The sequence below is a fragment of the Balaenoptera physalus genome, assembly GCF_965194825.1.
Source record: "Balaenoptera physalus genome assembly, chromosome: X".
NCBI classification, from domain to species: domain Eukaryota; kingdom Metazoa; phylum Chordata; class Mammalia; order Artiodactyla; family Balaenopteridae; genus Balaenoptera; species Balaenoptera physalus.
The window spans coordinates 54,514,411-54,531,102 of record NC_138903.1 but is presented as its reverse complement, the minus strand read 5'-3'; the positions used below and the strand labels follow the sequence as shown (position 1 = coordinate 54,531,102).

The window sequence follows — 16,692 nt, the reverse complement described above, 5'->3', positions numbered from 1 at the left end:
TTGTTTATCTTCTCAAAGAACCAGCTTTTAGTTTTATTGATCTTTGCTATCATATTCTTCATTTTTTTTTAGTTATTCTGATCTGATTTTTATAGTTTCTTTCCTTCTTCTAACTTTGGGTTTCTTTTGTTTTTCTTTCTCTAATTGCTTTAGGTGGAATGTTAGGTTGTTTATTTGAGATTTTTCTTGTTTCTTGAGGTAGGATTGTATTGCTATAAACTTCCCTCTTAGAACAGCTTTTGCTGCATCCTATAGGTTTTGGGTCATCGTGTTTTCATTGTCATTTGTTTCTAGGTATTTTTCGATCTCCTCTTTGATATGTTCAGTGATCTCTTGGTTATTTAGTAGCACATTGTTTATCCTCCATGTGTTTGTGTTTTTTTACAGTTTTTTTTCCTGTAATTGATATCTAGTCTCCTAGCTAGAGATATCATAGTTGTGGTCAAAAAAGTTAGTTGATACAATTTCAGTTTTCTTAAATTTACCAACGCTTGAATTGTGACTCAAGATAGGATTTATCCTGGAGAATGTTCCATGAGCACTTGAGAAGAAAGTGTATTCTGTTGTTTTTGGATGGAATGTCCTATAAATATGAATTAAGTCCATTTTGTTTAATGTGTCATTTAAAGGTTGTGTTTCCTTATTTATTTTCATTTTGGATGATGTCTCCATTGGTGAGAGTGGGGTGTTTAAAGTCCCCTATTATTACTGTGTAACTATCGATTTCCCCTTTTAAGGCTCTAAGCATTTGCCTTATACATTGACGTACTCCTATGTTGGCTGCATAAATATTTACAATTGTTATATCTTTTTCTTGGATTGATTCTTTGATCATTATGTAGTGTCCTTCTTTGTTGTAATAGTGTTTATTTTAAAGTCTATTTTGTATGATATGAGAATTTCTATTCCAGCTTTCTTTTGATTTCCATTTGCATGGAATATTTTTTTCCATCCTCTCACTTTCAGTCTGTATGTGTCCCTAGGTCTGCAGAGGGTCTCTTGTTGACAGGATATATACGAGTCCTGTTTTTGTATCCATTCAGCCAATCTGTGTCTTTTGGTTGGAGCATTTAATCCATTTTTGTTTAAAGTATTTATCGATATGCATGTTCCTCTTACCATTTCTTAATTGCTTTGGATTTGTTATTGTAGGTGTTTTCCTTCTCTTGTCTTTTCTGCGTAGAGAAGTTCCTTTAGCATTTGCTGTGAAGTTGGTTTGGTGGTGCTGTATTCTCTTAGTATTTGCTTGTGTGTAAAGATTTTAATTTCTCCATTGAATGTGAATGAGATCCTTGCTGGGTAAAGTAATCTTGGTTGTAGGTTTTTCCCTTTCATCACTTTAAATATGTCCTGCCACTTCCTTCTGGCTTACAGAGTTTCTGCTGAAAGGTCAGCTGTTAACCTTATGGGGATTCCCTTGTATGTTATTTGCTGCTTTTCCCTTACTGCTTTTAACATTTTTTGTTTGTATTTAATTCTTGATAGTTTGATTAATATGTGTCTTGGCATGTTTCTCCTTGGATTTATCCTGTATAGGACTCTGCACTTCCTACACTTGATTGACTATTTCCTTTCCCATATTAGGGAAGTTTTCAACTAAAATGTCTTCAAATATTTTCTCAGTCTCTTTCTTTTTCTGTTTTTCTTCTGGGACCCCTATAATTCGAATGTTGGTGTGTTTAATGTTTTCCCAGAAGTCTCTGAGAGTGTCATCAATTCTCTTCATTCCTTTTTCTTTATTATGCTCTGTAGTAGTTATTTCCACGTTTTTATCTTCCAGGTCACTTATCCGTTCTTCTGCCTCAGTTGTTCTCCTATTGATTCCTTCTAGAGAATTTTTTATTTCATTTATTGTGTTGTTCATCGTTTGCTCTTTAGTTATTCTATGTTAAACGTTTCTTGTATTTTCTCCATTCTATTTCCAAGGTTTTGTATCATCTTTACTATCATTACTCTGAATACTTTTTCAGGTAGACTGCCTATTTCCTCTTCATTTGTTTGGTCTGGTGGGTCTTTGCCTTGCTCCTTCATCTACTGCGTATTTCTCTGTCTTCTCATTTTGCTGCACTAACTGTTTTTGGCGTCCTCTTTTTGCAGTCTGCAGGTTTGTAGTTCCTGTTGTTTTTGGTGTCTGCCCCCATTGGGTAATGTTGGTTCAGTGGTTTTTGTAGGCTTCCTGGTAGAGGGGATTGGTGCCTGTGTTCTGATGGATGAGGCTGGATCTTGTCTTTCTGGTGGGCAGGACAGCATTCGGTTATGTGCTTTGGTGTGTCTGTGACCTTATTATGATTTTAGGCAGCCTCTCTGCTAATGGGTGGGGTTGTGTTCCTGTCTTGCTAGGTGTTTGGCATGGGGTGTCCAGCACTGGAGCTTTCTGGTCGTTGAATGGATTTGGGTCTTAGCATTGAGACGGAGGTCTCTGGGAGAGATCTCGCCGATTGATATTACGTGGGGTGGGAGGTCTCTGGTGGTCCAGTGTCCTGAACTTGGCTCTCCCACCTCAGAGATTCAAGCATCCGGCCGGAGCACCAAGATCCTGTCAGCCACATAGCCAGGTACATGGGGAGTTTCTTGCCTTTTGGGAAGTCTGAGGTCTTTTGCCAGCCTTCAGTAGGTGTACTGTAGGAGTTGTTCCACATGTAGATGTATTTTTGATGTACTTGTGGGGAGGAAGGTGATCTCCACGTCATACTCCTCTGTCATCTTGAAGGTCCTTCTCTGGTAATTACGTTTTGAATATCCACTAGATATTGGACTGATGAGCTATCACTCAGCAGGGTGAGGTGGCTGGTTAGAGTCATAATTAACAGGAATGAGAAGAGATGAGGTGGATTCTTTCCAGTTCAAATATGTGTCTAAGTCCCCCAAATGAGGTCTGAAATAGCTCCTTTGGCACCTTTCACACGTGTAGCCTTCTGAGTTGAAAGGGAAACTACATTTATTTCTCTTTTTATGACCAGCTTATCCAAAGCCTACATCTAGGTAAGGGGATGGGTAGAGAACTTTTTCTCTTTCAAATGTTCTGCATTCTGAGACACTGGCTTTAACGATTTACGTAGAGCCATTCCTGATCTATTCCACCTTGAACTTCTTTTGCGTATTCATTTTTTAATTTGTTTGATCCATTCTTAGAGGAGGGATTAGAATTAATATGCCAATATCAGGTCTGTGCTGTTGTAATATTTTGTCACTGTCTCTTTGGAACAATATATTTTGGAAACCACTAAAAGCTGATAAATTAGAGATAGTTTATCAGTCTTATAGAGTAAGTCCTACCTAAAATGTCAATACTTCTACCCCAAGACTAGGATTTTAAAGGTCCTCAAGACGTGCATATTACGAACCTAGTAGGCATTTTAAGAAAGGGTAAATCATGTTTCCCCCTTCTTTACCTGTCTGGCTTGCATTTGAGTCTATTTGTTTTAATTTACTTGCTTATAATATACATTGTTTTCTCAGTTAGGCAAGTGTAGGAGTTTCAGGGTAGGTTATACATTCATTTCTACCTATAAAGTTAGTTATTGTAAAGGTACATTTTGTTCTTATATATCTCAATATCTTCCTTTCTAGAAAATAATAGCATACGTGGAAGAGCTTTTTACATCAAGGATATTTTTTTAACGTCTTTATTGGAGTATAAATGCTTTACAACATTGTGTTACTTTCTGCTGTGTAACAGAGTGAATCAGCTATACGTATACATATATCCCTATATCCCCTCCCTCTTGCGTCTCCCTCCCACACTCCCTATCCCACCCCTCTAGGTGGTCACAAAGCACCAAGCTGATCTCCCTCTGCTATGCGTGTGCTTCCCACTGGCTATATTTCATAGTGCATATATATGTCCATGCCACTCTCACTTCGTCCCAGCTTACCCTTCCCCCTCCCTGTGTCCTCAAGTCCATTCTCTATGTCTGTGTGTTTATTCCTGTCCTACCGTTAGGTTCTTCAGAACCCTTTTTTTTTCAGATACCATAAATATGTGTTAGCATATTTGTTTTTCTCTTTCTGACTTACTTCACTCTGTATGACAGACTCTAGGTCCATCCACTTCATTACAAATAACTCAATTTTGTTTCTTTTTATAGCTGAGCAATATTCTATTGTATATATGTGCCACATATTCTTTATCCATTCATCTGTCGATGGACACTTAGGTTGCTTCCATGTCCTCGCTATTGTAAATAGAGCTGCAGTCAGCATTGTGGTACATGACTCTTTCTGAATTACGGTTTTCTCAGGGTATATGCCCAGTAGTGGGATTGCTGGGTCGTATGGTCGTATGGTAGTTCTATTTTTAGTTCTTTAAGGAACCTCCATATTGTTCTCCATAGTGGCTCTATCAATTTACATTCTCACCAACAGTGCAAGAGGGTTCCCTTTTCTCCACACCCTCTCCAGCATTTATTGTTTCTAGATTTTTTGATGAGGGTCATTCTGATTGGTGTGAGGTGATACCTCATTGTAGTTTTGATTTGCATTTCTCTAATGATTAGTGATGTTGAGCATTCTTTCATGTGTTTGTTGGCAATCTGTACATCTTCCTTGGAGAAATGTCTATTTAGGTCTTCTGCCCATTTTTGGATTGGGTTCTTTGTTTTATTGATATTCAGTTGCATGAGCTGCTTGTAAACTTTGGAGATTAATCCTTTGTCATTTTCTTCATTTGCAAATATTTTCTCCCAATCTGAGGGTTGTCTTTTCGTCTTGTTTATGGTTTCCTTTGCTGTGCAGAAGCTTTTACGTTTCATTAGGCTCCATTTGTTTATTTTTATTTCCATTTCTCTAGGAGGTGGGTCAAAAAGGATCTTGCTGTGATTTATGTCAGAGAGTGTTCTGCCTATGTTTTCCTCTAAGAGTTTTATAGTGTCTGTTCTTACATTTAGGGCTTTAATCCATTTTGAGTTTATTTTTGTGTATGATGTTAGGAAGTGTTCTAATTTCATTCTTTTACATGTAGCTGTCCAGTTTTCCCAGCACCACTTATTGAAGAGGCTGTCTTTTTTCCATTGTATATTCTTGCCTCCTTTATCAATGATAAGGTGACCATATGTAGGTGGGTTTATCTCTGCGCTTTCTATCCTGTTCCATTGTCCTATATTTCTGTTTTTGTGACAGTACTGTACTGTGTTGATTACTGTAGCTTTGTAGTATATTCTGAAGTCAGGGAGCCTGAATCCTCCAGCTCTGTTTTTCTTTCTCAAGATTGCTTTGGCTATTTGGGGTCTTTTGTGTTTCCATACAAATTGTGCAATTTTTTGTTTTTGTTTTGTGAAAAATGCCACTGGTGGTTTAATAGGGATTGCATTGAATCTGTAGATTGCTTTGGGTAGTATAGTCATTTTCACAATGTTGATTCTTCCAATCCAAGAGCATGGTATATCTCTCCATCTATTTGTATCATCTTTAGTTTCTTTTATCACTGTCTTACAGTTTTCTGCATATAGGTCTTTTGTCTCCTTCGTTAGGTTTATTCTCAGGTATTATATTCGTTTTGTTGCAATGATAAATAGGAGTGTTTCCTTAATTTCTCTTTCAGATTTTTCATCAGTAGTGTATAGGAATGCAAGAGATTTCTTTGCCTTAATTTTGTATCCTGCTACTTTACCAAATTCATTGATTAGCTCTAGTAGTTTTTTGTAGCATCTTTAGGATTCTCTATATATAGTGTCATGTCATCTGCTAACAGTGAAAGTTTTACTTCTTTTCTGATTTGGATTCCTTTTATTTCTTTTCTTCTCTCGTTTCTGTCACTAAAACTTCCAAAGCTATGTTGAATAATAGTGTTGAGAGTGAGCAACCTTGTCTTGTTCCTCATCTTAGAGGAAATGGTTTCATTTTTTCACCATTGAGAACAATGTTGGCTGTGAGTTTTTCATATATGGCCTTTTTTATGTTAAGATACGTTCCGTGTATGCCTACTTTCTGGAGGGTTTTTATAATAAATGGGTGTTGAATTTTGTCAGAAGCTTTTTCTGCATCTATTGAGATTATCATATGGTTCTTATCCTTCAGTTTGTTAATATGGTGTATCGCATTGATTGATTTGCATATATTGAAGAATCCTTGCATTCCTGGGATAAACTCCACTTGATCACGGTGTATGATCCTTTGAATGTGCTGTTGGATTCTGTTTGCTAGTATTTTGTTGAGGATTTTTGCATCTATATTCATCAGTGATACCGGCCTGTAGTTTTCTTTTCTTTTTTTTTTTTGTAGTTTTCTTTTTTTGTGCCATCTTTGTCTGGTTTTGTTATCAGGGTGATGGTGGTCTCGTAGAATGAGTTTGGGAGTGTTCCTCCCTCTGCTATATTTTGGAAGAGTTTGAGAAGGATAGGTGTTAGCTCTTCTCTGAATGTTTGCTAGAATTCGCCTGTGAAGCCATCAGGTTGTGGGCTTATGTTTTTTCGAAGATTCTTAATCAGTTTCAATTTCAGTGCTTGTGACTGGTCTGTTTATATTTTTTATTTCTTCCTGGTTCAGTCTCAGAAGGTTGTGCTTTTCTAAGAATTTGTCCATTTCTTCCAGGCTGTCCATTTTATTGGCATAGAGTTTCTTGTAGTAATCTCTCCTGATCCTTTGTATTTCTGCAGTGTCAGTTGTTACTTCTCCATCTTCATTTGTAATTCTGTTGATTTGAGTCTTCTCCCTTTTTTTCTTGATGAGTCTGGCTAATGGTTATCAATTTTGCTTATCTTCTCAAAGAACCAGCTTTTAGTTTTTTTGATCTTTGCTATTGTTTCCTTCATTTCTTTTTCATTTATTTCTGATCTGATTTTTATGGTTTATTTCCTTCTGGTAACTTTGGGTTTTTTTGGTTCTTCTTTTTATAATTGCTTTAGGTGTAAGTTTAGGCTGTTCATTTGAGATGTTTCTTGTTTCTTGAGGTAGGATTCTATTGCTATAATCTTCCCTCTTGGAACTGCTTTTGCTGCATCCCATAGGTTTTGCTTCTTTGTGTTTTCATTGTCATTTGTTTCTAGGTATTTTTTGATTTCCTCTTTGATTTCTTTAGTGATCTCTTTGTTATTTAGTAGCATACTGTTTATCCTCCATGTGTTTGTGTTTTTTATGGTTTTCTTCCTGTAATTGATATCTAGTTTCATAGCGTTGTGGTCAGGAAAGATACTTGATACAATTTCAATTTTCTTAAATTTACCAAGGCTTGATTTGTGACCCATGATATGATCTATCCTGGAGAATGTTCCATGAGCACTTGAGAAGAAAGTGTATTCTGTTGTTTTTGTATGGAATGTCCTATAAGTTTCAATTAAGTCCATCTTTTTTAATGTGTCATTTCAAGCTTGTGTTTTCTTATTTATTTTCGTTTTGGATGGTCTGTCCATTGGTGAAAATGGGGTGTTAAAGTCCCCTACTATTATTGTGTAACTATCAATTTCCCCTTTTATGTCTGTTAGCATTTGCCCTATGTATTGATGTACTCGTACGTTGGGTACATAAATATTTACAATTGTTATATCTTCTTCTTGGATTGATTTCTTGATCATTATGTGGTGTCCTTCTTGTCTGTTGTAATAGTGTTTATTTTAAAGTCTATTTTGTGTGATATGAGAATTGCTACTGTAGCTTTCTTTTATTTCCATTTGCATGGAATATCTTTTTCCATCCCCTCACTTTCAGTCTGTATGTGTCCCTAGATCTGAGGTGGGTCTCTTCTAGACAGTATATATACGGGTCCTGTTTTGTATCCATTCCGCCAATCTGTGTATTTGGTTGGAGTATTGAATCCATTTACATTTAAAGTAATGATCAATATGTATGCTCCTATTACCATTTTCTTAATTGCTTTGGATTTGTTATTGTAGGTCTTTTCCTTCCCTTGTCTTTCCTGTGTAGAGAAGTTCCTTTAGCATTTGTTGTGAAGCTGGTTGGGTGGTGCTGAATTCTCTTTGCATTTGCTTGTGTGTAAAGATTTTAATTTTTCTGTTGAATCTGAATGAGATCATTGCTCGTTAAGAGTAATCTTGGTTGTAGGTTTTTCCGTTTTATCACTTTAAATGTGTCCTGCCACTCCCTTCTTGCTTACAGAGTTTCTGCTAAATATCAGCTGTTAACCTTATGGGGATTCCCTTGTATATTATTTGTTGCTTTTCCCTTGCTGCTTTTAATATTTTTTCTTTGTATTAGTTTTTGATATTTTGATTAATATGTGTCTTGGCGTGTTTCTCCTTGGATTTATCCTGTATGGGACTCTGTGCTTTCTGGATTTGATTGACTATTTCCATTCCCATATTAGGGAAATTTTCAACAATAATCACTTCAAATATTTTGTCAGTCTCTTTCTTTTTCTCTTCTTCTTCTGGAACCCCTGTAATTCAAATGTTGGTGCGTTTAATGTTGTCCCAGAAGTCTCTGAGACTGTCGTGATTCTTTTTATTCTTTTTTCTTTATTCTTCTCTGTGGTAGTTATTTCCACTATTTCATCTTCCAGGTCACTTATCCGTTCTTCTGCTTCAGTTAATTTGCTGTTGATTCCTCGTATAGAAGTTTTTATTTCATTTATTGTGTGGTTCCTCATTGTTTGCTCTTTAGTTCTTCTAGGTTAAATGTTTCTTTTATTTTCTCCATTCTATTTCAGAGATTTTGGATCATTTTTACTATCATTGCTCTGAATACTTTTTCAGGTAGACTGCCTATTTCCTCTTCATTTGTTTGGTCTAGTAGGTTTTTACCTTGCTCGTTCATCTACTGCATATTTCTCTGTCTTCTCATTTTGTTTACCTTACTGTGTTTGGGGTCTCCTTTTTGCAGGCTGCAGGTTCGTAGTTTCTTTTGCTTTTGGTGTCCTCCCCCCGTGGATAAGGTTGGTTCAGTTCATTGTGTAGGCTTCCTGGTGGAGGGTACTGGTGCCTGTGTTCTGATGGATGAGGCTGGATCTTGTCTTTCTAGTGGGCAGGACCATGTCTGGTGGTGTGTTTTGGGGTGTTTGTGACCTTATTATGATTTTAGGCAGCCTCTCTGCTAATGGATTGGGTTGTGTTCCTGTCTTGCTGTTGTTTGTCCTGGGGTGTCCATCACTGGACCTTGCTGGTTCTTGAATGGAGCTGGGTCTTAGCGTTGAGTTGGAAATCTCTGGGAGAGCTCTCGCTGATTGATACTACGTGGGGCCGGGAGGTCTCTGGTGGTCCAATGTCCTGAACTTGGCTCTCCCACTTCAGAGACTCAGGCCTGACACCCGGCCAGAGCACTAAGACCCAGTCAGCCACACGTCTCAGAAGAAAAGGGAGAAAAAAAAGAGAAAGAAAAAGTAAATAAATAAAATAAAATTAAAAGTTATTAAAATAAAAAATGAAAAAATATTAAAATTAAAAATATTTAAAAAGTAATTAAAGAAAAAAGAAGAGAGCAACGGAACCAATAAACAAAGCCACCAATTATAACAAGTGCTGAAAACTATACTAAGATAAACATAAAATCAGAAATTAGTCACATACAGCAAAAACCCCAAGTCTACAGTTGCTCCCAAAGTCCAGTACCTCAATTTTGGGATAATTCATTGTCTATTCAGGTATTCCAGATATGCAGGGTACATCAAGTTGATTGTTGCTATTTAATCTGCTGCTCCTGAAGCTGCCCAGAGAAATTTCCCTTTCTCTTCTTTGTTCGCACATCTCCTGGGGTTCAACTTTGGATTTGGCCCCGCCTCTGCATGTAGGTCCCCCTCTGGCATCTGGTCTTTGCCCAGACAGGAGGGGGTTCAAGGTGTGGTTGATTAGGGAGCCTTGGGTCACTCAGTCCATGGGGAGGGAGGGGTACGGAATGTGGGGTGAGCCTGCAGTGGCAGAGGCCAAGGTGACGTCACAACAGCCTGAGGCGTGCCATGTGTTCTCCCGGGGAAGTTGTCCCTGGATCACGGGACCCTGGCAGTGGCATGCTGCCCAGGCTTTTGGGAGGGGAGGTGTGGATAGTGACCTGTGCTTGCACACAGGCTTCTTGGTGGTGGCAGCAGCAGCCTTAGTGTTTCATGCCCGTATCTGTTGTCCACGCTGATAGCCGCAGTTGCGCCCATCTCTGGAACTCATTTATGAGATGCTCCGAATCCCCTCTCCTTGCGCACCCTGAAACAATGGTCTCTTGCCTGTTAGGCAGTTCCATACTCTCTCCCAGACTCCCTGACAGCTAGCTGTGTCGCACTAGCCCCCTGCAGGCTGTGTTCACGCAGCCAACCCCTGTCCTCTCCCTGCGATCTGAACTCCACAAAGCCCAAGCCTCAGCTCCCAGTCCCCACCCGCCCCAATAGGTGAGCAGACAAGCCTCTCAGGCTGGTGAGTGCTGGTCAGCACTGATCCTCTGTGCGGGAATCTCTCTGCTTTGCCCTCTGCACCCCTATTGCTGCATTCTCCTCTGTGGCACCGAAGCTTCCCCCCCACCACCCTCATCTCTGCCAGTGAAGGGGCTTCCCAGTATGTGGAAACTTTTCCTCCTTCACAGCTCCCTCCCAGAGGTGCAGGTCCTGTCCCTTTTCTTTTGTCTCTGTTTTTTCTTTTTTCTTTTGCCCTACCCTGGTTAAGTGGGGAGTTTCTTGCCTTTTGGGAAGTCTGAGGTCTTCTGCCAGCGTTCAGTAGATGTTCTGTAGGAGTTTTTCCACCTGTAGATGTATTTTTCATGTATTTGTAGGGAGGATGGTGATCTCCACGTCTTACTCCTCTGCCATCTTGAATGTCCTCCCATCAAGGATAAGTTTGTTCTTATTTCTGAGGAATGGATGATTCTAGATGATAAATAACAGACAGCTAATTCTTGAGTGATTGCTATTCTAACCTATTGCTAGCAGGTAAAAATATGTAAAAAAAATTGAGTTTAAAAAAAATTGAGTTTATTTTGTTTTAGATATGCAGTACCTACCCTCCTGAAATAGTGGTTCCTAAATCTGTTACATTGGGAACGGTGGTTGGAAGTTCGAAGTTCAGAAGTAAAGAACGTGTGCCTGTGCTCTCCTACCTCTACAAAGAGAACAATGTGAGTTGAGCAAATTTCTCTCATGAGAACTTAACTTGGTGCTAGAAGACCTGGGTTTAAGTCACACCATTGCCACTTACTAGCTATGTGACCTCAAGCAAGTTACTTCTCTGAACTTTAGTACTTCTGAGAGTTTTTAAGTGTGTAATATTAGAGAAAAATATATGTGTACTTTGTAAATTGTAAAGTGTTGTGCAGCTGTTAAGTGGCATTTGTAGTGTGTTCATTTATTTCTTTTCTTCTCTGTGGACTCCTGCTTGATGGCAAGTTGTTGAATAAAAGAGAATAGCTGTATGAAAGGATATTTGGGGACTGTGGCCTCCCACTAGAACACAGATGTCCTTGATTCTTTCTCACTATTTTTCATACAATTTAAGGTAGTAGGGGAAAATTTCGCTTGAATCCTCTGAGTCGCCTTCCATAGGAAGGGATAATAGTTCTTGCCTCTTGTGGTCTCTCTGAGATCTGGAATTACACAAACAGTCAAGTTCTCAGGTAGGCAACTATCAAGTGCTAAAAAGTACAGTAATACAAGTGGGTGTCTTTGTGTCAAATTATTGAAGTAAGCAGACTCCATAAAAAACACACCAAAGTGTAATGCAGTTCACTAACAAATTATTACCAGATGTATCTGCTAAATAGCTATGTTGTTTTCCTATTGAAATGGCTTGAAAGAAACCAGCCCTCTGATTTGGCATTAACTCCTGAAATGAGTGAACCCTGTTCTCTTAAGAGACTCTAGGTCTTTGAATTCTGCTGTCACTGTGAGCCTCTGGTTTATATGGGTGATATTACTGGGACTATAAAAAGCAAGAAAGTTTCAGGTAAATACTAGCCTAATACATATTGAAAATAGATAGAATTTTATTAAGGAAACATTCAGGGTGTGATTTTCTTGTAGTCTGGATTTGCCGAGACTGGGTTGGGAATCATAGCCATGTAGAAGAAAAAAAGACTATCTGAGCAACAGTTTGTGGTAATACAGCCCACATGCTGGAGTGGGGAGGGAGGCAGGAGGCTGAGCCCAATGTCATTGGAATGCCTGGGCTTCAGAGCTACATTTCTTTTTACTTCACTATCCTGAGTTGTCTCATCCTCTTCTTCTACTCACTGAACATGGGATCAAGGAGGATTTTTGACCACCTGTACATTTGACCACTCAACTGATACATTTTTTCCTTACAGGCTGCCATTTGCCGCTGTAGCCAGCCTCTGTCTGGATTTTATACGCGTTGCATAGATGATGAGCTCCTGCTAGAGGCTATTAGCCAGACGAACCCAGGGAGCCAGTTTATGTATGTTGTAGACACCAGACCAAAGGTATCTATGTATCAATGACCTCTCTAATACTCCTACTTTACTCATGTTATAATCGCCTTCCCCACATGTTGAGCTTTGCAGTGTTAATGGGAAAGTTAGGTTTGTGTATATGGGCTTATTATGTCATAACTGTGTAAAGTCATTTGAGTAAGCCATTTGGAACTCCTTTTATCATAGCTGTCACTGTCAAGCAAGACTATGAGAAGGTACTTTGAACAACTTAGTCTTGCCACTGCCTGTGAATGTCACAGAGAGGAGGGTCCTCAGATCAACCTAAACTCTCTGCATTAATTCCTTGACCCTCAACATTTTGTCTAGCTTTAATAAGGGATCGTAGAGGAATTAATTGTGCCCCACAAGGCAAGTAAAGGACAGATTTCCTTTTCTTAAAGGCTGTTCTTTTTACAAACAGCCCCAGAAAGAAATAATTTTGCTTATACTTTGATATGTTGACTGTGGATGATTAGGAGGTTTCATTGCTAACTAGGGATTGCTAAGTCAGTGATTTATATTCTAAGCCTAAGCCAGGTGGTTGTGACTTCAGAGTTAAGCAATTGGTTGTGCTTGAAACCAGATAGTGGTCTTAGACAGATGTCTGCCTATTTTGGGGATCTCTCACTGACTATTCTGCAGGGCTACCTAGAACTGACTGGGCTCAATAGAGAAAATAATTTCCCTTTCTGCTCAGGTACCATCCTTCAGTTTCTCAGAACTTTGCTGTCTGGCTTCAACTATAACTGCATTTGACATTCTGGGATTAGAAGGAGTTTAATCAAATCTGTGTCTTCCATCAGTATTAGTCTTAAAATGGTAAAGAGAAGTACCAAGCTTTTGAAAAACTAAAGGATTGATGCCCTTTGTCCAAATGAAAGACCAAAAAGTCCTTTCTGATAGGTCTCTTTTTCCTCTCTCAGAGAGCCTAGAAATATCTAGCAACACTCCTCTTCTGGATGGCTAGATATATACTTTTAGTAGAAACTGTATTGTAGTGACAAAGTTACATTCTTAGGAGTCAGTCAAATCTGGGGTCAGATCCTGCCTTCAGCTTTTATCCATATGATCCTGGTTGAAATTGGTTCACCTCTCTGAACTTGTTTCCTTATGGGAATAATAATAGTACCTATCTTTAGGAGCTGTCATGAGGATTAAATGAGATAATATAAGTGAAGGATCTAGCACAGTGTCTGGCACATACATACTAGGGGCTCAGTAAATATTATATGTTCTTTCCTACTTGAACATTAGGCTGCTAATATGTAGCAGTTTCTCAGATATGCCAGTCCTGTTCCCAAAGAGTGTATACTGGTATGATGTAGCTAGCTATCTGTAGTAGCTGGCCTTTCTACTGCTGCCCAGACCTGGGTAGGGACTGCTGTAATTATTGTTTCATTTGCTGAAGCATCCATCAGTCATAACAAACTTTTTTGTTACTAGGTGGCTGTTGCTTACACCTCCTCAGGTGTCTCATTGATTTGTCCTTAATTTAATGAAAGCTCAGTGACATTCTTTGTGTGATAAGAGATCAATATTACCATCATGTTTCTCCCTTTAACAAATATCCTGCATTCTAAATAGAATATGTTGACATGTAGATTTTTCTTCCCTGCATGTGTTAATGTGAATAGTTTGTGCTTTTGAGGTTTTTAATGGCATTCTTTTTTATTAATACAAAAACTACACCTTATCCATATGCATTCTCCTCCTACCTTCTGAAATGCACAACAATGGGAGATTAGAAAATAGGCCCAGACAACAGAAAAACATTTAATTAGTAAGATGGTTATAATCATAGAAGATATCTTGGCTGCTTTCTAGTTTTTTTTTTAATATATAAATTTATTTTATTTATTTATTTTTCGCTGTGTTGAGTCTTCGTCGCTGCACATGGGCTTTCTCTAGTTGCAGCGAGCGGGAGCTACTCTTCGTTGCTGTGCGCGGGCTTCTCATTGCGGTGGCTTCTCTTGTTGCAGAGCACGGGCTCTAGGCACACAGGCTTCAGTAGCTGCAGCACACCGGCTCAGTAGTTGTGGCGCACGGTCTTAGTTGCTCCGTGGCATGTGGGATCTTCCCAGACCAGGGATCGAACCCGTGTCCCCTGCATTGGCAGGTGGATTCTCAACCCACTGTGCCACCAGGGAAGCCCCTTTCTAGTTTTTGGATTAATATCTCCTCTCTGCAAGTCTCATTTACTCACTACCCCACGCAACATTCTTCATATGACCTAGAAGTATTCTGATTACCACAAGCTGAATATAGTGTTAAAACAGCTCTTGGTATCTCCATTTCAATTTTATCAGTGAATGAAAGTCATTTATCTTATGCAGTCATGTTTTAGACATTTTTCTAAGTAGCTATTTATAATTAATTGACCCTGAAGTTCTTAGACTTCTTTCTAGAGCTTTTCAGTTATAAGGATTTTTGAACTTTCACATGTTTCTCAGTATAAAGCCCATTTGTTTGTGATAGGAAGCTCAAAATTATTATCTTAGTTCTTCAGATCAGATATCCTCATAGCTGCCATATCCTTCAATCAATCTCTTAAGCAGGGTTTTAGTAATAAAATAAAAACACTAAATCTCCTTCTCTTTCCCTATACTACTCTGTTACTTAAGATACCCGATCTAAATGCCAGTGAGATTCTCTTCATTCCAGAATGTGCCCTATGTGATCTAACTTCTTTTTAGATGGGTAAGATTTAAAACTGTTTAGAATGAAGCATTGAGATTGATGAACCATGTTCTTTTATCATCTGCCCTATCTGTTCTGTTATGTCCTCTATATTGCAGTTAAATGCCATGGCCAACCGAGCAGCTGGGAAGGGGTATGAAAAAGAAGACAACTATTCCAACATTCGCTTCAGGTTCATGGGCATTGAGAACATCCATGTGATGCGGAGCAGCCTGCAGAAACTCTTGGAAGGTACAGGGATTTCACCTGGGCTTGGCCAGAGGTTATATAGCTTGCATAATTATGTAAGCAAAAAGTATGCCTGATTTTGTGGTGAAACATAAAAGCAACCAGGTGAGCAGAATCAACAGGTGATAAGATTTTTGACTATAGTATAAATCCAGTTTGCATAGATAGTACTGAATTATAGCAGTGTTGGTCTGACAGAGGAACTACAATGTTCAGTTTTCATAACTCTGTGGAATTCATCTGGGTTTAGTGGCTATGGAAATAATTTCTCTCTATAGAATTACAGAGACTGCTGTATAGGGGTGGGTAGGTCAACATAAATATAAATGAATTGGGATTTATGTCATCTTCCTCATTTAATCTGCTGTAAGGAGTCAGTCCAATTTCATCACTGTGCTGATGAAGGGGGCGAATTTAGACTTCAAAGGAATAAAGCTGCTATCAGACAATTTGGGTCATCTGTCATCACCGCAATGTAATTGGGATCAGAATGGGGGCAAGGTGAGATCAGGGCTTTACAGGACTCTTGAGTCTAGAACATTTCTCCCAAAGCCACTACCCAGGATTCCATGATGTGGTATGTCATCTCAGGCACACATAGGGAAAACCTGCCCTCATTAAGTGAACTCCGTGTTCTTCCTCTCTTTTCTTCAATTGTTCACTTATGCTTTCTGCCAGGACCTCTCCCTTACACAACCCTTACCAGATCCTGTCTTCTCAGTCTGCAGCCCTTTTAGGATATTAATGTTCCTCTTCCTTGGGTCTCTTCCTCCTTTCTTTTTTGTCCCAGAATATTCTAGTAGGAGTGTAAGAAGACTTTTTGCAGATTTTTTGAGGCAAAAGATTGCCCTCTGCTGGATAACCAGTGCAAAATGCATGAAAATTAACTGATGTTTTTTCAACCTGTTGAGACAGCACAGGGCTGCAAGGGAGTAGGTGGGGGTGTGGAAGCAGAGACAGATGTTAAGGGTCTACAAAGTTAGGCTGAGTAGGAGGAGTTAAGATGGGAATCAAATGTGTTTTCTAATCAGAGGAGATGTGAGTATTTTCCTGTGGATGCTGACTCAGTCTTCTGGCTCTGTTCTTCAGAGATCTCTGTGGGCTTGGGGTGGGTTCTACAAGTCAAGAAAGCAGAGACCCGAGCTAGGAGATATGGTAGGCTCTAGCCCTAGTCCTGTCCCTGATTCACTGTGTGGTTTCCAACTAATCATTTAACCTTTCTGTGCCTCAGCTTCCTCATTTACAAAATGGGGATCCACTTTGTCCCCTTTCTTGGTGAATAAACTGAGGTAATTGTGAATTTCAATCTCTGCTTCCTTTTCTACCTTAGTTTGTGAATTGAAAACTCCAACAATGAGTGAATTTCTTAGCGGCCTGGAGAGCTCAGGGTGGTTGAGACACATTAGAGCTATTATGGAAGCTGGAATTTTCATTGCAAAGGTAATAATCAGGACTTTTTTTTTTCTTATTAGGCAT

The 16,692-nt window shown here is 39.0% G+C and overlaps 1 protein-coding gene across 7 annotated transcripts in view; it reads left to right on the top strand.

The window, feature by feature from the left end:
- The window catches only part of MTMR8 (myotubularin related protein 8), a 223,727-nt gene that overhangs the window by 66,356 nt on the left and 140,679 nt on the right, over positions 1–16,692 (top strand). For all 7 annotated transcript variants that reach the window (XR_014258437.1, XM_082444954.1, XM_082444953.1 and 4 more), the window contains 4 exons: positions 10,852–10,980; positions 12,166–12,300; positions 15,087–15,219; positions 16,547–16,656. Coding sequence is in view for 6 of the 7 variants with exons in the window: in XM_082444954.1 (XP_082301080.1) it covers positions 10,852–10,980; positions 12,166–12,300; positions 15,087–15,219; positions 16,547–16,656 (507 nt within the window). In the remaining variant the exon portion in view is untranslated. The remainder of the gene's footprint in view (positions 1–10,851; positions 10,981–12,165; positions 12,301–15,086; positions 15,220–16,546; positions 16,657–16,692) is intronic.